The 22,771-nt window shown below is 29.6% G+C and overlaps 1 protein-coding gene across 1 annotated transcript in view; it reads right to left on the reverse strand.

Moving 5' to 3' along the window:
• MIB1 (E3 ubiquitin-protein ligase mib1) overlaps positions 1 to 22,771 on the reverse strand; it is a 95,315-nt gene that overhangs the window by 16,806 nt on the left and 55,738 nt on the right. Inside the window, exon 10 of the mRNA XM_051211991.1 lies at positions 3,128 to 3,500. Within this exon, the coding sequence (XP_051072126.1) occupies positions 3,128 to 3,500 (373 nt within the window). The remainder of the gene's footprint in view (positions 1 to 3,127; positions 3,501 to 22,771) is intronic.

Genomic DNA, 22,771 nt, shown 5'->3' on the forward strand with positions numbered 1-22,771 from the left:
GAAGTTGGACTTTTAGAACCTAGACTGCTGAGCCAGGATCCCGTGGTTTTGATGTCTAACTTCAATCAACTCACGATGTTGTGTGACCATTTTCTATTATCTTCGATGAAAACTTTCTTCACACCTGACACGGTTAATAATGAGTGAATCAAGCTTATCAAAATCATGTCACATATTAATTCTAATGAATTTCGAACAATCTGAGCGCACGTTAACTTGATACAATATATACATATGAGAAATAATAATCAAACGAGACAAGTCAGAACATTAGAAAAAACAGACGATAAGGAAGAGTGGTTGAAATCACACCACTCACGATACTAAAAATAGATCAACAGGTATTAGCAACATATTGGGTCTCGACAAACTACAAGGTTTTCATCAATTTACAAAGTTTTAAGTGATATTCATTTTGCTTCAACGTTTCGTTTGTGTCCTTCATCATGTATTTGACAGTATTATCACAGCCGACACAACTGGCCCTATGAAATATGGTCTTTTATCAGAATTTATTTTTAATGTACTGAAAAGTAATTTTGAAAACTAATATACTCCCTTGTACATCTAGCCGTTTGATGAGGATTTCGTTTGGTTTGTTTGAATATATATATATATATATATATATATATATATATATATATATATATATTACAAGGGATTCTTGGCTGGTGATTAAGAATAAAACTAACTGGTAATGTCAGTTATGGTAATACACCGTAATACAAAGGTGTTTCACTGTTTTACGTTTGTTCTAATCAAGGAAACTACCATTTATGATAAACATCTTATGTCAATCGATAAGGAACCATGGGCATAGGCTTATGAGCACTTGCTACCAAGGTGTGAATGAAGTAATCTATTTGTCTTCTTTAATTACTGAAGTATGCAAATGCTTGAAACGATAATCATTTAGAAAACAGTGTTCGTACTGAGTTCAATATAAACCAAAGAAACATTAAAATTGAAGAACCATAGAAAAATGCTTTGTTCTCATTTGAAACTGTCGAGTAGCTTACAGTCAACATAGCCAACAGCATGGAAATCAAGTAGTTTAGATTTCGTGCCCGAAATGTGATCTACTTTAAATGCACAAAACATCGACTCACTTTAACCCCGGTGTAGTCATTTTTAATGTAACTATCGGAATATAAATACTGTATCCTTTATACAAGCATAACTGTTTCTCTTAATTATTAATTTGTCCGAACTTTCGGTTACTGTTCACTATTTGAGTTTTCTTCACGTCTTTGACAAACTATATTTACTCGTTTTCTATATGAACTATAATAATTTACACTTTAACAACAAAGTTTTCCTAACAATCTCTTTTTAACTGTACTTGACTATATCTATGCAAAGACTGTAGTTGAAAAATTTGCCGAACTTCTTCAGAAAATATAGTTGTCAAAAAAAATAAATCGTACAAGCAATACTACCAAGTGACTGAGTTAAAATTCGTCTGTCGATATTATTAAAGCTCATAGTGTGATGGAATTCTCATAAATCAGCTTCAGTAGGGATAAATGATCTGACTTTAAACTTGAGTGACGTCAAATTCCATGACTTTTAGTAAGTATGTCAATACATTTCGTCGACTTTTTTCATATAAATTATTGTATCAGTGTTTATGACTTTATCAAAGTGTTACTCATTTTAATTAAGTGGATTTATCACCGACTGTGTAATTCTCACTAGAAAAAATCATCATTTGCTTTCAAACGATTCTGAACACGGATTAAGAAATCACGCTTGACAGTTATGAAGATAGATCTTTGGGACAGAGAAATGTGTGTGTGATCCAGTTATGAAAATATAACCAGATAATTTGAAGGCACTTATAGGTACATATACTAGGCAGTTAAATATAAATGGTAAATTTCTGGCTAGTTTTTCTATTTGAAACATTTAACAGTCTCTTCTAGGACATGATAATCTGTGAAGTATTAGTTACAGCTAAATTATCATAAGGAATGTTATTTATTGTGTACGAAAAGGTGAGTTCCAATTCCTCCTTCAAACCATTAGGATTATGTGTAGACTGCGACAACTAAAAAAACACATGAGCTTAATGGATGAATAGTCTTAAACAGAATTCTTAATCCATTTTCCAATATTTTTCAATTAGATATACAATTCTCAATAAAAACAGCTTTGCAACTGACCTCAAAGTTAATAATAATATTCTTATGATGTCCTAATGAGTAGAAAATTGTATTTCTGACGTTTCATGACTTAATGTAAGTTACTTTTTCAGAGTAACTATGATCTCCAACTTTGACATTGAGACCTGCAAACCCTCGAAGTTAGCTTTCAAAGTGGATAAGCTGTGGGAGATGTAATACGAAATATGTACACTGTGTACTAAAACTTATCATGGCTGAATTTTTTAATAAGAATAAGCTATGATAATATGTATACCTTTACTGATTTTAAATTAACTGGAAAAGATAACAGCAACATGAAAATGAAAATGAATTCTCAGATATGAGTTTTCGTTCAGATATTCGAGCATACTATGTGTAAGGACTAGTTGTACTGTCCTGTTAACCAAGCCAAAGGAAATAAAATTGGTTTTTAACCTTCACGCTACTTTGTTGAAAATCATTTTCTTTTATAATTAGAAAACTATTTTATAAATAAAGAACTTGTAAAAATGAAAATGTAAGTCCCAAGACCATAGAGACATGAGTTTAAGTTGACATTAATAAGCCTAATGGCAAGTAATCATACAAAATCCTGGAGTTGTGTTCAACGGATATAAAGTTGACACAAGTTAGTGGCTGTTTATGCTCATCCGCCTTGTTGGGGTTCTAGACAAAAGATACTGGGTTTGACTGTGTATGTGAACATCAACACTAGAATGAAGTTACATTCATTTGACCAGTTCCAAATAGGATGAAAGGCTCATCCCAATGATAAATACGATCCAACTTATAAAGTGTTTATAAAATAAATAGAACCAGATTTTTGATTTCACAACGGGCGTTTTAATGGATGTATCAACAGTAGTCTTTAGTGAATTTTTCACTGAATATATTTAAATCAATAGCCTAGATGTCTGATAAAAATTGTAGTAACTAAACAAAATCCTTCATATTTGGAAGTATTGTTTAAATTAACTTACCTGAGACTCGTGTGTTTGTCCAAGAGCATTTAAAGCTAATTGCATTGGACTACGTCCTGCTCCACTGCGACAAGCCGCTCTAGCTCTATAACATAGTAATAAGCATACAACATCTGGATGTGCTTTGTGAACAGCCAAATGAAGAGGTGTAAATACAGAGCCTAATTTTTCTTCATCACATCCATTTAATGGAGACAAGCCAGCTGGACGACGAACTACAAGATTTGGACTAGCGCCTGCTTGCAAAAGAAGATCTACAGCTTCCATATTTCCATTTAATGAAGCCAAGTGTAATGCAGTCAAACCATCTGGTTGTGTCTCATCTACTATCCATGGTGTTGATGAACAATGTTCGAGTAAAAGACGTATAATCCTATGAGAAAACAAAGAATATATCAGAAAATTATAAAGAGCGTATTAATCTATGTTATTTTTTATTTACGGATGTGAAAGAAGCATTTCAGATGCTGGAGTCGTTGTGTATCATAGTTGAATGCACAATTTAAAAAGGGCTAATAAGTATATTCGATGCACTTTAGCTTTAGCTTTTACCTCTACTCCAGTACCTCAGCTATTAAATAAGTCTACTCGTGTTAACACCGTGAGCTGGGTAACTAACTGGCCATTTACTGAATTTCCTGAAAGAGGATAGTATAATATATCCAAAGGAAAGTGTTTTACTTTTTTATTAGTCGAAGTTGGTATTTTTGAATTGGTAGTCACTCAACCATTTTTCGTTTTTCTTTTGTATGGTCTACTACTTATTTTTTTACAAAAAGCACTTTTGTCAATCATCTAACTGAATGTATGCCAGTTTTTTATTATTTTAATTGTTTTTAAATGGATGTGTCCATACCATATATTGAACGGCGGCCAGTTTGAATAACCTTACACCAGATCATTCTAAATGTCAAACTGCTAACTTCAACTTCAGACACTAAAAGACCTAAACACTCTGTTGGAATCGCAAGTATTCAATACTATTGAAGATTTTATTACCAAAATATCAGCACTGTTATTACTATTAATTCTATTTTATCTAGTATGAAAAGCATTTCAGCATTACTTATAATACAGTTAATGATAGAATGGATCATGCATTTGTATCAGCCAATTAATTCAATTTACCAAAACACTGTTCTGATAAGACAGTATAAATTACAATACACAAATTGTACAGGTTTAGACTTGATAATCAACTTTAGCTTATTCGCATAAAGACTCTATAATCAGTTTATGGAATATTTTCATTTCCTAAATGAGATTCATGGTATCTTTTTCAGGATTAAACACAAGACTTTTCTCAACTTGTTTCGTTATACAATATGTTCATCATTTCAAGTTTGTTCATTAAACGGTTGTAGAATGGGTAAAAATTTTAAAAAATTATGCGTATAATTTCAATTGCATAAGTTGTAGTTATTCGAAAAAATTTTTTATTCATTGTCGACAGCTAAAGTATTAAAATAATAAATATCTTCTTATTCCAAATACCGGGCATGTTTGTGTATATTTCTCTGTACAACAAATTCTGTAGGTTATACATCTTCGATGTAGAAGCATGTATATGCTAATGAAAAAAGAACCATTGCTTTAAGCATTTTGTTTAATCACACCCATTTTTCATTTTTAGTCTTCTAGTGAAAGTAAGTTTTTTTTTCAGTCTTTCGTCTGACTGCCTGATAAATATGTAGATTATATTAGTTATTCCAACAGTAACAACAACCACAACCATAGTAAAGTAACCCTTCTTTATTGATGCATTACACAGTGCAATTTATGTCTGTCCGACAGATGAAACAGAAAAAAAGAAATATAAAAGGAGAAATAGGCAAGAGAATAGTAAATCATCGATTGAACGACAGGTATTAGAAATAGGATAAATAGAGTGCATACGGTTTGCTAGAATGTACCAATCAGTAATCAAGGTTGGAAAATTTTATTAGTTATTAGTAAGCCAGACAGCGAAAAATCGAATTTGAAGCCTAGTTTACACATTTTACGTTCAAATATGCACATTTCATATGAAAAGGCATGGCATAAAATCAAACATCAGATATACATGTACTAACCGGTTATTTTTTCATCAGTGTTTGTTGCCCTTATTTTTCTTTAATTTATAAGATAATTAAACGAGTAAAAAGCATATAGGTAAAACGTGTGGAAAGCTATTTTTACTACTTAAAATAATTTATAGAAAGCAAATCTAACTGAATAACTGTATAAGGTATCTATATAAAAATTGTGTTGCGATTAGTCATTGCTTTGGCAATTAAAAACCTCTGAAGTAAAAATATTCAAAATATTTATACCTCAAGTTCCTTTAGTCTTTAGTAGATGAAATCTTGTAGAAAACAAATTCTGTATAATGATCAGTCTTCAACTTAGTCTTCTATTTCAAGCAAAAAGTAACATTAGTTTCACATACACAAAACTGCACTAAAATTGAATTGGTTGCAGAAAAAACAGTGTTGTAAGTGTTCATGTTTTCTTTTTGATGTTTGAATCAAATTAACTTTCGAGGTATACACCAGTGTCATATTTTTATATGTCTGAAACGATAAAACGGTATAGTTGTCAATTATGTTTTACAACTTTTCACAAGGCTTTGGATATCTCACAATAATTGAGATATTCGCTTTAAACTCGTAGTAATCAATGTGAGATAAACGTATAGGTGCTGATATTGATTGACATGTTTAATGCTACCTTATTAGATCATTCATACTTACCGCTTATATGGAAAAGTGTTTCATTCAGTCAAATAATAAAACATTCAACTTCCTGTAGGCCTAACTGTTCTTCCACATGATTTGACAATAAGAAAAAATTTATGAAAACTCATTTCAAAATAAATTAGAGCATACAGTATAAACTGGGTTAAATTATTTGATATTTAAACAGCTGAGATCATGCGTCAATTGAAGCCCGACCACCACGAAAAATCTGGAAGCACTAGACGGCCATTTCGTCCTATTGTAGGACCCCAGCAGTGCGCATACACGACCCCGCTTGTGGGATTCGAACCCAGGACCCATCACTCTCGCGCCAAGCGCCTAACCAACTAGACCACTGAGCCGCCATCCGACGGTGTTAATGCCTAACTTCAACTAATCCACGAAGTTGAGCGACACATCCTCCACTGGTCACTGCTTCTCACTAGAACTCCAGGATATATATCTTGAAGCCAGTCACTAGTGAGCATATGTTGAAGTTAGACATTAACACCGTTGGATGGCGGCTCAGTGGCCTAGTTGGTTAAGCGCTTGGCGCGGGACTGATGGGTCCTGAGTTCAAATCCCACAAGCGGGGTCGTGTATGCGCGCTGCTGGGGGTCCTACAATAGGACGAAATGGCCGTCTAGTGCTTCCAGATTTTTCGTGGTGGTCGGGCTTCAATTGACTCATAATCTCAGCTGTTTAAATTACTACAATCTCCACAAAACCCCTTCTGATATTTGATATTTCTTGTTAAAAATAGAATTAATCTAATTATCTTAATCAACCACTGAAACTCAAGTAATTGAAGGCATTATTTCCTAAATAATGTTATGTGACAACGATATAAAATTTTTGTCAGCCGAATGAGATTAGCAAAGTCTCTCACTTTAACATCTTGCGGTATAATTTCTAAAATTATTGTGTTCAAACAAACTATTGGATGATTAGTGTTTAAATATGATTGACGATCGTCACTAAATGATATCTGTCATGAATGTGTCACATTAAACGTTTTAGTTTGTAATTATTACATGAAAATAGTTGGGAAATTTACTACCGTTAGATACAAAACATTGCACTACTACAAATCAGTTTGTTTTATATATATTTCACTTTTAAGGAGAAATAATGTATATGTAAAATCTCAGAGAATGAATTTGAAGTAAATCCAAAGTTTTGCCTGGCAATCTGGTCCAAGACTTTTCAAGGAAATATAATTAAACATTAAAAAGTCAAATAAGAAAGTTTGAACAAATGTTTCAAGATTCATCGAAAACCAATAATGACGAAACAGCTCCAAGAATTTAGATATAAAAAATAATGGTGAATCCATTTGACAGACATTTAAATCTACATGAATTATCACTATTTGAAAAGGATCTCAATTTCAATATCAAGAGACCACGACAATTGCCTTCTGAAATTGTTCCGTTGATCGAGCATGTTTAAAGCCATGTTCCAAGTGATCAAGCAAATGCTGTGAGGATTAAAATCTCAGCTGCGTTATTAAATCAAAAACCGAATGCACTTAACCTATCTAAAGAAGAAGTGTTTGCTCTAGAAGAGATACATAAACACAAAAATTGTTATGATAGGGGCAGGAAAGGGAAACACCACTGTTGTTATGATAAATTCTAATTATGAAAGAAAAGTCAACTAATATCTCTACAGTGGACCTAACGAAAAAAAGGTGAATAACATATGTAGAGCCATTTAAGTTGAAAGCCAGAACGGCCAAAATGCTACAGACTTTAAAATTCAAACAAGGATCATCTCTATGGTTTTCTCTGAATCTATATCTTATAGGCTACCAAAAATACATAAAACAGATGTCCCACTAAAACCTCTGTTTGCTTATATAAATTCGCCAACCTACAGTCTTTCTAGGTACCTAGCCAAGATTCTTAAACCATATGAAAGTGTAATCAAATACGGAATAAAACATCCTAATGAGTTAAATGACATTATCACCACTATTCCCATAGAAGATGAATTAATGGCAAGTTTTGATGCATGCTCATTCTTCACCAATATTCCTGTTAAGAGAGCCTTAGATATTATACATAATCTTTTAGATCCGAACATTGAACTTGAATAACGATGTCTGTTACGTCCCTGAAACACTAATAAAGCTCTGGATCTATGTTTACTTTCAATATATTTTAAAGGATAGTTTTGATGTTTGATTGTATTTCCATGAAAAATCTTGGACCAGATTGCCAGGTGAAACGTCGGGCTTACTTTAAATTCATTCGCTTAGATTTTACAAATACACTTTTCCTTATTAGTGTTTCACATCAACTTCGCGCCCAAATACCGTGAAACTATCCGATCAAATTTAGACGAAAGTTCTTAAATATTTTTCACTTCTGCTATAAACTCAACAAATTAGAAACAATAACATTCCTGTATTAAACTCGAATATCTTTAGTCTTATGGGATATATATTTTCAAAATAATACAAAGAACTTATCAATGACTAAATAGTCTGAACACAGGAACACATAACTGGGTCTGTCGTTTATGCTTAATTCCTAAAACGCTATGTATGCCCAATTTTGTCTGAAGAAACATATTTTGTAAGGCAGTAACTACAAGATTAAAATTCTGTACGGAAGAAAGTTTTAAGATGTTATCACTTAAACACAAAGTGTATTCGATTTGACTACGTTAGTATAAGCCTGTGTAACGTACATAAAAAGTACCCACCAATCATAAATATGTAAACGTAGGGATTAAAAGTTTCATCATTTTTGGTCCAATCAGAAATGAATTGTGCACTGACATTGGAAATAAGGTGAACAATCAATCTACATCTTAAACCAGTATGAAAGTTAAGGTCACTAATTTAACTGTATACACTTCGCATCGACAAACACACATTGGCATACACACCAAGTTTAGCTTGAAAACCCATATTCACTGAAATATGTATATATTGTGTGTTAATGGAAAATTGAAAAGTGTTTCAAGTATTCATTTTATTTCTCTCTTCTCTGTATTCGATATGTTCAAAAACGGAATGATGGACCTACTATATAATAATTTCATTGAATCCCTTGTGCTCAATGTAATTTCTTCTAGTCTTTGCATACTTCCCAATAGGCCATAGCGTAATTCAATACTTTACTAGTTTTTTATTAGAAAAAAAACAATGAAAAACTAGTAATGAGTAACTTATGGAATGTTGTGAAGTATGTGCTTGACTGGGACTAGTCTGCAAATGAGAAAAATCTTGTCAATATTTTCTTCAAGAAGATATTTTGGGAGGATAAACAATGAGATGACTTTTTAATTACTAGCAGGAGATAAGTAAGTGAAATATTTCATATGTATATATGTTTTTGATACTTTTAAAGCAAAGCAAAATAATTTGATTTCGATATTGAAATTTAAGATGTTTTGAACGAAAATCTGAAACAAATAGTTACTTTAACTGTGAATTAGCATGGTTTTTATCGGTATACAAAGTAGTATAACTAATAACACTCTGACATATATAACTTAATTGAGAGTATGTGTTGTTCTGAGGGAAATTAATTGTTTTAAAGATAATTATTTACTCCACATAGAAACGATGAAAACAGGACATGAAACTGGAAATATATATATATACTTTCTATGTCCTATTTATTTTTCATTGAATAAATCGATTCAACTATAGACAATTCTACTACCGAACCAGATAACAAACGAATTATGAGTTACATTAGTAATAATAATTTTTTTAACTATTATTATTATTGCTAATGTATGTTTTATTTTTTCTAACAAGGAACAAAATACTAATTGATTTTCAAACGATCAATGAGTAACTTGATTAGCAAGAACTGGTTTATGATATACACATATTTATGTATTCATGAAACATAATTTTCTAAGAGTACATTAGATTAGAGTTGATCGTAAATTCATTTCCAACTAACATCGAACTATTTCGATGTGTGCATAACTTGTTTATACAAAATACGATTAACTTGGTAGAAAATTTCTAATAGAAATGTACAAATCAATCATTCAATGTGTTAATATTAATTAAAGTTAATTAAACTGTTCAATCATTTAAATTTAGCTAATTCAATATTTTAAAAGAATGAAGAAAAAGATCTTTTAACATTACATTCACTACATTATAATTCTGTATTTCAGAGAAAATTATCTTAGTCTTCTATTTTATACTGTCTACATATTCTGACTAATTAACTTCGAAGTGTACAGATAAAAATATTTACATATTCTTTAACTGTACTACTTATATAAAGTTCGAGTTGTTTACTTTTATTCATTATGTCCTATTTATAAAGACAGAATGACAGTTAACGTGAACTTTCACTTAAAATATGTTTACATTATTTAAAGATAATTCACCAGCAGTCTAAAAAAAACTAGTAAATAGGTGAATTAATGAAAAAACGTTGACTTTTCTAAAAACGAGATAACAAGAACGTCAAAAGTTGAAAAAAACAATATGTTATACAACTAACTAAATTGGACTTATATATTTTTCTATCTTGATCTTTTTTACTTATTTATGAAAGGATTCAATAATGAATGACTTCAATTTCAAACTTTAAAACTTAGAGTAGTAACGTGATTATAACTAGTTTTTAAATTTTCTATGTACTGACAAGTTTTTCCGTTTCAAGGTTTTGGTTTCAGTTGTACCTTGATAGGATTCAAACGGTAACCTGGATTTGTGAATAAAACAATCAGTCTAACTTCATTAACAACAATTAATGTTGTTTGTAAACCTGTAAGTTGAGTTATATCCCTACCGATTCTATTATATATATATATATATATATATATATATATATATAGAAAGAGAGAGAGAAAGGGAGGGAAAAGAAAATAATGTAAAATTCAGTTCACAGAAGTGAATTATATATTCATGTCTACATTATTCATATTAATGAGATGAGATTTCATTTTCATTTATTTGTTTAATTCTAAGTACCTTAGAAGATTATCATATTTTTATGTTTTTCCCTTACATCAATAAGTTGAATTATATACAATATCTATTTTTAGTGTTGTCCTAATCAACTAAATGATGAAATATGGTTCAACATTGTCTAATGCGATGAGTAATTTCAAAATGACTATAATGATCGATAATAAACTGAATCATTCTATAGTAGTGAATATTAAAAATATTGCTGGGGAAAGGATTGTGAAAACAGATGGTTGTTTGGTGGAAGTTATTAACTAACAGCCATGTATCATTTTGTTTCTTAATTATACTGTATATTTGTATAAACCTACATCGTTATGAACGTAACATAAAATGTTCTTTAGTCTTTGTATAGTTCGCTGGTGTCTTGAACACCAACTAACTCTCATCGGTCATATTAGCCGAATGTTGTATACTTTTAATGCCCTTGATCAGTCTGCAGAAGTGAGGATATTTGTGGTAGGTGTATGGAAAAATTCATTTTATTATGTTAATTCTCACTTACTCTATGTAAGAAAGATTGATTCAAAGAATCTAGGTGATTCATAAAATGTCTTCTCATTCTTAAACATCAAGTTAATTGGCAATCATGAAAACGTGGGTTATATGGCTGACAAAACAAAATTTCTACAGTTTTTGTCACAAAAACTGGAATGTCTACGAAAAAAACACAATTATTCATGAATCAGTATTTCATTTTTAAATTGACATAATTCGAGTGTATAGTTTTAATTTTATAATTTATTTATCATGCATACCTATTATTTATTGGATTGGATGATTTCAAGTAATTACAATTGTGAAGCTAGTCTGAATTCTGATATTCAACGTTGAATTCATCAGTGTCAACCATAAAAAAGTAATTCTAAATATAATTTATGACCGATATTATTTTAGTTTCCGAATAAATTAATCTATTATTTAAAAAAATTCTGTTCTTATTACGTCATCAATCGTGACAACTTTGTCTTCAAACAACCAAACACATTTCACAATATTTTCGTGTCAGATACAATGTTGAAAACATATTTTGAAAACCCTTTTGATGGATGAGTTTTTTAGCCTAATAAAAAAATTCCCTTGTTGATTAATGATACTATATTATCAAGTCAGTTTCATTATTGATAACCGGAACAATGCATTGAATACACTTTGTGGTAGTTTTCTTTGTCATTGTGTTTCTTTCAACTCTTCAATAAAACAGTTATCAGAGTGTTATATTTCTTATTATGAAACGTGCTTCAAGACAGCACATTCTGCCAGTCATCCTTATTCTCTGATTATTGGTTGTGCTAATTCTCTACAGTTTGATATATTAATATTACCACATTTTTTATTAATATCTTTTGTGATTTGCGTTATTATTCATTAATTTTAAGTTGTCAAGTATATACTGTAGTGATTATAAATTCAATAGTATCCCACTGGAACATATTCTGAAAAGAAATAGCTAATGAGTTTTTCACTAAAAAAACACATCCCGAATAAATATCGATTATACTAATAAACCATATTCAAATTTGTGAACCATGAAATTTTTTAGCTTCAGTTTGTAGTCGTGATTGTGAATGAAAAGAGATTTCTAGTTTTCATAACTATCATGTTTTAAAAACTAAAATTTCATTCAAAAATAACAAGGGTAGTATATAAGATCAAATGAGTAAGTGTTTACAAACTAACAATAAAGGGGCCGATTTTTGTGCGATCTGTCTTTCTGATAAAATCTCACAATATTGTAACCGAAGTCCTATGTACTGTAATCATTATCTCTCATTACCATTGAAGTAAAGTACGCAGTAAACTTTGCTGAATATTTAACACTGGGTAACTAAATTCATTCCTGTATGGGAGATCATTTTTGTTAATCCAAAAAGATAGTTTTTTATTCAAGCCTAATATTTTGGACAAGTACAGAAGATTAGGCTTATTTATTATGATGCTAAACGTTTTTGGAAGTAAAAGGAATGAATATTATATTGATATAATTTAATTAATTACTTTAACAATATAGCTTATTTTTAAACGGTTTTAAGGTATTAAAAGCAGGGTGATATTGAATTGTTTCGTTCCAGTTACATTCTCACAAATGAAGTTCAATAGATGTTTCTGTTTAGTAGTTAAAGAATTCATATGAATTTTAATGCGAAACTTACAACACTCAACCCCCAGCTTACTATTGCGTACGAATAATATTTTTAAAACTAATTGTGCATAATCCATTTCTTAAGATGATGTAAAAGAATATAATACAATTAGAACTTCTTAGATTACAATTATAATGTAGTGAAGATTAATATTGCTTACTTATCCTAGAAATCTAAAATAATTTAAATGTCCAATCAAGTTCATTAGCAAAAGAAGAAAGTCAGTTTAAATTTCGTTGTATACAGTATGTGAAATTCTTTATATATCCGTCTATTGTATATATATAATATCTCATACCTAATATATTTTATAACATACCAATATTGACAACATAAATTTTCGTAAAACTAATACCACTGTAAGAAATTATTTTTTAAAAGATATATATGAAGATCATGTATCTATGTGTAAAGTCGAAACATTATTTCAAAGTGAATAGGAAACTATAAGAACTGATGAAATTGAGCTGTGAATTTTTAACAAATTACAAATCCAAGTGATTAAGAGACTGAAAATTTATAGTCCTAAACATCAATGGAAAGAATCAAACAACCAATACAAAAATGAGTTAAAAATCTAAACCGTTTAACTTTGCATGGTTGTTTTAATAATAAAGCGTTTTATGTTTTTTTTAAGAATATGATAATATAATTAGGTGAATATTACTCTTGCATAATTAGTCGATAATTATTATGAATATTTTCAGTTGGATCTGAATGAATAATGTAGTAAATTGCATATGAAGTTATTGGTAAAACAAGTGAAATGAATCAAAGTTGTTTGAACAACTAATAAGCCACTAAATAAGTCATACATACACTCGTCTGTCTTATAATATTTAAATAGCCTGATGTACCCTGGCAAATACTCCTGTTTACAATTAAGGGGAACATAGAATATAAATTTACCGGTTAATTCATGATAAGCAGAATTTAAAAAGGGTATAACCACCATATCTATCATTCATATATATATATATATATATATATATATATATATATATATATATATATATAGAAAGCTATATTTGACAGATAATTAAACATTATCAATTGCTACTATGATTCGCTCTTTATAATGAAGGCAAACGTCTGAGGAATACACATATTACCAATAAGACGTTTCACTTTTATTTATTAATTAAATTACTCAATATAAAATGGGAATGCTATAAAACTAGATGTTAGAAGAGAAATACACGATGGGATTTGAGAGGTTGGGAAGGAATTTAATCAATAACAGTTCCTATAAACTCAATGCAAGATATTTAATTCATTTGATCTAACTGAGTACTATGTAATAATTTCATTAACATTAATTAGTTGAATATGTGAAACATAAAAAAGATAATTCTATTTATTATTACTAAACATTGCGTATAGATGAATATTCTTTTAACCTTTAAAATAATTCTATCTTGTTTGGAGACTTCATCAATCGAATAATTCGAATATTTATAAATGTATATGGAATTATATATAGAAGTAACAATAAACATCAAAGAATGTAAGAACATCAAATAACATGATATTAAGTACTTTTTTATTATCTTCTTGTTTTGAGAATAAATCTACGTATTCAACACATGACAATCATACCTTTAAAAAAGTGAGCGCTCTTGGAACTATAACTTTTAAATTTCCAATTTTGATTACAATGATTATCTCAAATTTGCATTAGTTTACAGAGAATCGTAATCTGTAAATACATGAAGAGGGTAGTTAAATTATACACAGTTTCATCATTATTTTGTTAAATTAATTGAAGGATAATAATGGTTAAAGTAATCACCAACTGAATAACGGGTAAATAGCATAGATGAATTTTTGTTTTAAATATAGATGAAAAATACATGTTTATAGGCAGCTGGTACTTTAATTACAAGACTTGTTTTAGTAATAGTACAACCTGCAAACCTTTTATTAACAAAATCATATTTAATCGGTAACAGCGGGGTTTGAAACGATAAATATTTTGTTTCTTGTTGTAAAGTGAATATTAACATTCAAATGTAGGTATATCTAATGAATAAATTTTTAAAAGAATCGCATGTTTTGAAAATTTAGCCAACACATTTCCAAATGTCAGTGAATTCACCATGATCTTGTTGAATAAAATTAAATATTGAAATTATTCCACTGCTGACTATGAATTTAAACATGGTTTTAGAGGATTCATCTATTTTTTTGCTTTTTAAGTAATGAACCCTAAAGGGAAAATTATAATCTTTCAATGTAATTTATCTAATAACTGTAGAATTTCATTTGCAAAGAATGACATTTATGAAAATTAACATCAAACTTCTGAATAAATTATTAGTTTATATTTCTATTCATTTTAATAGGTAGATCATTGAACATAAAAACTAACCATGGGCTTATTACAGTTTTTTGACATTTCAGAATGATATTTTTATTGATAAAAAGTAATGAAAATAGAAATTCATTGATAAAATTTCAATTGGATACAAGTTATATTTTCTTAGTTTCACATGAAAAATGCCGTTTTCCGAATATATACGATATAATATAATCGAAAAATAGAAAGTTATGCATTTTTCAACTGAACAATTTTTCATTTTTCAAATTTAAAGAATGTGAAGTAAATTTAGTGTATATTACTCAGCGGAAAGAGTTAAAATAATTTTCCGCAATACGTTTTAATTAAATTTTTTGGGAAAATTTTAGAATTTTTCTTTTGTACTTAAGTATAGAATGAACGAAATGATAATATATTACAATTTTGATCATAGTTACTAAGGATTGTATGAAGTTGTATTTTATGAAACAATTTAGTTTTGTTCAGTAAAATAAAGAATAACGAAGATAACTTTTAGTCATGTTGTGAAAAAAACTAACAAATAGTAAAAGCAAAATAGATCGTAGTTTGTTTTTTTGTTTCAAATTAATTCATTTTACATTTTCTTGTCAACAAACGATTAGTGTAAATGTTGAAATTTTATAGTTGGGAAACTGTAAAATGTGATACAAGGATAGATAAATAAGCAAATTCAACATATTTTATTTTTTTTAGAAACCTTATATTGTGATTATATCAGAATTTCATTTAATTTTAAGGTAGTTTTACTACATACTGAACGTTTAAAATCCATAAGGACTGAATATTTGTTTTGTCTAAATGTGGGTCTCGTTTCCAGTTCTTACTAACTATTATATATGAGATCAAATATTGAATATTCAAGTAAAATATTTCAGTTGGTATAAAGTTGTACGCAACTAAAGCTTTAAACAGTTTTTCTTTCAATGTGATTAAAATGAAGCTTTATCAATAAGATACCGTCTCGCTCTTGACTTCACTGATTTCGTAAATCCAGGCTTCACTGAACTTTGTGTCTAGATAGTTCATCTTACCACGGTATATAAGTAACCAAAGATCAACTACTTGTGAATTTGTTTCTGTTTATTAATCAGAAATTAAAAGCTCGAGCATAAAATCTGTTTGATGTTATTTAATTTTTAGTGGTTCTCCTATTAACGTCAGTTTGGTATGAGAAACACCTCCAACTGTAGATAACCCTTGTCGAGTGAACTTTTGGAAGTTAAATGAAGAAAATTCTGTGAGAGGACGGAAAAGTTTTTATCATATCTTGTAATGGAAAGAAGATACCATTGAAATTTGGCTGCGTAATATCAACTCATTGTACATGAAATTCAAATTTCAAATTTATTTAAGTAAATTTGATTGTCACAGTTATTTCACTCAATCTTTTGATGTTTTCTCTTCATGTTAATATTAAGATAATAGTGTACGATACAATAAATTATAGTGTTCAATAGGTTTATAAAAGCTACTAAAGCATCCACTACTATTAAATAAAATAAGAAACTTCAGAGCGGCTTTTATTCTATTTAGTGACTGATGTAACTGAATGTGGTGGTTTACTTTTCGACTATTCTAGTCACTTGATTTGCTTGATGGAAAGGGTATTACAATTAAATTTATTCTTTCCATTATAATTCAGTCATTGGTCACTCAAATTAGTCATATGTCCAATACTGGCTTGACTATGGTTTCATTTAATAAAAACGACATTGAAATGTACATTTTAATAGTTGGATTCATGAGTCAGTTAAAGTTAGACCACCATGAGAAACCTGGAAACACGGGGCCGCCGTTTCATTCTGTTACGGGATTCCTCAGCAGTGCGCATCCACGATCCCGCCCCGTGAGATTCGAACCCAGGACCTATCAGTCTCGCGCGCGAACACTTAACCTCTAGACCATTAAGCCAGCTAGCATCCAACGGTATTAATGTCTAACTTCAAACAATCCACGAAATTGCGCCGTCCAGTGCTTTCAGGTTTTCCATAATGGTCTGGCTTCAATTGACTCATGAATTCAACTATTAAATTACTATAATATCCACAAAACCCCTCTCTGAATAAAATATATATGTTGTTTTCTATCATTATCACTACTTTTTTTCATTATTTACAAAATTCATTAAACTAAATCAATTTTCTTAATTATCATTTATCAATGTTTATTTACAATGTTAAATAATCAATAATTTATGTTATTGATAATTGAAAACTGTAATCGGTTATTCACTATTTATGTGATAAACATTCATAATGTAACTTAGAGATAATTGAATAATTATTAAAATGAAATATAGAATTATACATTCAATAATATTATATATATAGAATGATTAATAATGAAATAAATAATAAAAATATGATATAATGTCAAATAATTTGTGATTCTTATAAATAGTAGGAGTGCGGTATTGTAAAGCATTATAATGTTTTAGTATTTGGATGTATATTAAACAATTTTAATAAGATTGTTTATATATGTAAATTATAAAATAATTCATTGTATAGGTCAATCGAAAATATATTATTTATAATATTTATTTATTTTTAAAATAAGACATAATATATCAGAACATATATGAGATAAATAAAAATAAAGTGAAATTAAAGGTTAAGTAAAGATTGTGGTCCAGGACAGAGTGGGTCGGGGAATAGTGGTCGGTGGCCTATGCTCCATTAGGAGTAACAGGCGCAAGTAAGTAAGTAAGTAAGTAAAGATTGTGGTCTGTCCTTAAGTTAAATAATATCTACACAAAATAGTACAAACAACTTTAACTATTGACTTGATGTTGTTTTACTTGTATCTTCCAATTGTTATTTAAGACTGCAATTGATCAGTCTCATGTTGGCATATGTGCATTCTGTACGGATTGCCTTGATATAGCCATAAGTCACAAGCTTTTTAAGTAAAGAAGAATTTCACTGCTAGCCAATATCCACCTTTGATTAAAATTTTAACTATTATTTTTTATTTTTAATAATTTTAGACTACAAAGAAAAGTGGATGAGATGAATTCAATCATCTGATGGTTGAAGTTAAATGAAATTGCTGGGGAGATTTTGTTGAATAATATAAATCTTTTAAATATGGGCATTCTATCCACTTAACATAAAGTAAAAACACTGTGAATTAAAGGCCGGCTTATTATCACGTGATTTGTTCGCCAATCGAAATACGACTTATTCGATCCTCGTACTGTGCTAAAACAATGACGGTCGACCGATATGAGTAGCTTAGCGTCCTTATTGGTCCTTTGTCCGCCTAGCCCTTCAAGTTGAATCCAGAGCACAATCTCAGACTCCAATGTATAAATAGTATATTTCAAACATACTTGGTTTATATACCAGCCAAACAAACTGCATTACACTAAAAAATAGGAAATAAAAATTGTACAATATCTAGCCCGAAAGTGTCTGTAATTGTGGGAGACAGTAGTTAATAAACTGAACATAATTTAGGAACAGTAAATCGTCTATAGGTCAATATAAAGCTTATAGTAAGAGGAATTTAGATATACATAATCTAGTTACTGAATAGTTATACAATAAGAATATATATATATATATATTAGTTCATTAGTAGTTCTCAGACGTCACCCTTAATTTAATCTTTGCTAGGATATAACAATCTACCTTTCAAGCCCTTCAATATTGTATTATATTAATAGAAGACAGAAGACAATTGCCATAAATGGTTAGGTACTATTGGTCAGAAAACACAGTTCTGTTTAAGCATTGCCTTACATGAGTACGACCATGAGCATAAGCATCAACTCATCTTTGTCTGCTTCTAACGAAAATGATTACATATAATTCGACTGGACGAAATCTTAGATAGACAATAAAATATCATAACGATCTTTTTGATAGTGTATATTTACATCTTATTGAGTATCCCGTAAAGATCAATGTTAAGGAAGTAAGTACAAGACTGGAATTCAAAGAGTCTTAACATTCTAAATTGTTTGTCAGACAGATCGAAATGATTAAATACGGCATTAGGAAATAATGCATTACAGCTTATTCTGAGCTAAGTTGTTATTGTACGTAGCTAACCCAACCATTCATTGGTTATGCTTGTTACTATGATCGGATGTAAAAATGTGTTAATTGCTCCCCTATATAATTCAGTTCACATTGCTACATTCGGTTAGGTCTGTACGTACAATTCGATTGTCAGTTCATACACCTTGAAATAACTAGTACAGTTGTTAAATATATCCTAAGTGTGTCGGTCTTTAATTTTAAATGTATATTAACAACTCATAATGACTAGCTATTGTAAATCCATTTTTACTCAATTAAAACCTAATAATCTGTTCTTTCAATAGTCGAATCCCTTATAAATTTATTGATAAAATATGTGACATATAAGGCTGAATATCGGGGGAAGAAAGACTCGTTTCTTAATTATGCATAAATCATTAGTCTACGACATGAAAGCTAATTAAATTTATCTAACTAAAAAATATGAGAAAAATAATTCAATATAAACGTAATCCATATTCAGTTTAAATTTACTTTGTTACAAAATTTATGTCTTTATAAGATGACTACGAAGGTATATATGTACATATAGTTAGATAATAATTTGAAAATAAATATGGCTAAGTATGATTTCAATTGTCCCGTTGTTAGCATATGTTCATCATGTGCGGACTGCCTCGAAACAATCACTGTGACAAAACTGGAAATCCCATTTGGGACTCTTAAGCTTAATATACCTGTTGTTCGAATCTAGTCGATAATAGCAACAACTTAATTATTCAAACTCTTCCTAATTATAGTGTGAACATCATACCCATGGAGCAAGTTTATGTCTGTCTGAGCTCCGTAACTCAATGGATAACGTGTTCAGCTTTTCAAGGGAAAGGTACTGGGTTCGAGTTATGGTGCTAAAATCAACATTTGAGTGTAAGCATATCCAGCTGAAAAGTCCCATTAGGAAGAAACACACGTCCTGGAGTTCACTGCTAGCCATTATCTGCTTAAAAAGGCTTCTCGATGCTGTTACATTGGTTACGTTTTCTCCAGTTTTTCTAAGTCTATAAAATACATTATATGATAGGTTTTCGTGATCGAATATTGATTTTGTACTGGCTGCCGAAAAACAGATCAACAATGTTGGATTTTTTTATTATTGAGTAGAAATATTAAGTAGTAGCATTTTGGAGTCGGAATAAGTTTCAAAACTACCAACAAGTGTAATAGCCTTTTATAACATATACATACACTATATGAAAATGTGCATAAATATGCAGTTCGGGAAAAGTTTATAGACAAAAAATCTCTTGTCTTTCAATAACTAAAATGTTTTCTATATATTTCATATTACTTTTCCCTTGATAAATTACAATCCTGAAATCATTACGTTTATATCAGAAGAAAGTTAATTAAATTACGTTGTAATTTTCATTCGGCTGATGTAAATTAGCTAAACACAATAAAATCCCTACAAATACATCCATTACTGTTACGCGAAATAATTACTTTTTATAAGAGATTATATGAAAGTAGATGAAGTAAAAGTGTCTTACGTGGAGAAAGCGTTAAGTAGTAATTGGTTACAGAGCTGTAAATAGATGAACAAGTGGAGAAGAGATTGGTAGGCATGTGGAGACAGTGAATTTTCACAAATTACATATAAACGTCATAGATTACGTAATTTGAAGTTAAGGAAAAACCGGATTAAATGTCAGAGTAAAAAAATGAGCATAACTTGAATAGTCAAAAAGTATAAAATTGTTTCTGTCAGAGAGTAAAAATGAAAGTATGAAATAAAAATTTACATTATTCAATACAGGAAACTGAAATCATCAATATTGTACAAACTTGATAATACTGGTATTATATTTAAATGTATAAATTGTGTTTATATCACTATGTAATAAAACCTATAATAATAATAATTTTGAATGTGTATGTTTGTTGATCGTTTTTAATAATTTCATTGTGTTACCATCATGCTGACCTTGAGGTTAAGGACTAACAACCGCATTTTTGAAATACATATGAATAGTACAGTTCCATGTTGTTAGGATTTTTACAAGCGATAAAGTGTTTTAAGTAATGTTTTCTGTATGTAATTTTAAATAGATTCTTTTTGTTCACTAAATTCAAATTCATTAGATAAATGATTGTGTGTATACTCACTCATGTTTAGACAATGCAATTACCTTTTTTCGTTAATCAGGAACTTATGCAATGATATCAATCTTAATGGACAACAATATTAAGATGAATAAAATGAATAAAATTATTATTTCACTGAAGCATTTTATTTTTTTTAAATGGCTTTTTGTAAAAGATGATGAAGATCTTGATAACATAAACAATAGTAAAATATGTAAACATAAATGATAGTAATAATATTGAATCATTAATATTTCAGTAACAGAGTAAGTAATTTTTAGTATTAAAAAACGAAAATAGGACAAAACAGCTGTTTAGTATTGTCTATCCTACAGTGATTTTTAGCCAAATATACTTTGCTATATAACAAATAAGCAACAGTCTGTTTAGTATATCCTCAAAACATAGCTTATAGATACACTAATATACTGAGAAATTATTATCACAGTAATTCTAAAATGATAGCAGTTACTTAACCTTTTTGCAACGATGGGATAGATTTATTCATGAATACCCGTAATTAGTGTGAAAACGGCTAATATAAGGTGAAAGTGGATGAGCATCTCATTCTAATAAAGAGTTACATTTCAACCAGGAGATCCCAGGTTCAAACGGCACACTATACAGTATGATTTCAGCGACTGAAACATAAAAGTCACAAACAGTAGTGCATTTAATCATCTGTTTAGAGTGCATAGGGGGGGGGGAGCGAACAAAATCTACAAAGATACCGCCAAGTAACATGCATAGAATATCGCCTATTTAGGAAGGCACTTTTTCGTCTATATAAACAATATTCTTGTGATAAGAAAATTCAAAAATTCTCAAATTAAAAGACTTAAACGTCTTATTACGTTTGCTTACCGATAAATAACAATAGCCCAAAATATGTTCCTTTAAATTCATATATATATATATATATATATATATATATACTTAAGAAATTCGGTGGAAGTTTATCTAAATTGTAGGTGATACCATTAAAATTAAAAAAATGTTGACTAAATGCTAAATCAGAGAATGGGGCTCCCTAAAAATGCTCAGAAATTATTCCCCCATGGGTTGAAATAACAATCAATATTCTGATGGTCAATTCGTCGCACAGTAAGCTGAAGGTCTTTAGTCTGAACTCAGGAGGGCATTTGCGCGAAAAGTGTTGAGGATTTACAAATCATGATGATACAGATACCCAGTGTTCTTCGATTTTCCATGGCACTCTAAATGAGATTAGTTTATGAAGATATATATATTAAGAATTTTGTCTCATTTAGTTGTCTTTCGCCTACCATCGAAAATTACCGCCACATTAGAAACAGCAACTAGGATATAAAAACATTTCACGCTAAATTAT

The sequence above is a fragment of the Schistosoma haematobium genome, chromosome ZW, assembly GCF_000699445.3.
Source record: "Schistosoma haematobium chromosome ZW, whole genome shotgun sequence".
Classification (NCBI taxonomy): domain Eukaryota; kingdom Metazoa; phylum Platyhelminthes; class Trematoda; order Strigeidida; family Schistosomatidae; genus Schistosoma; species Schistosoma haematobium.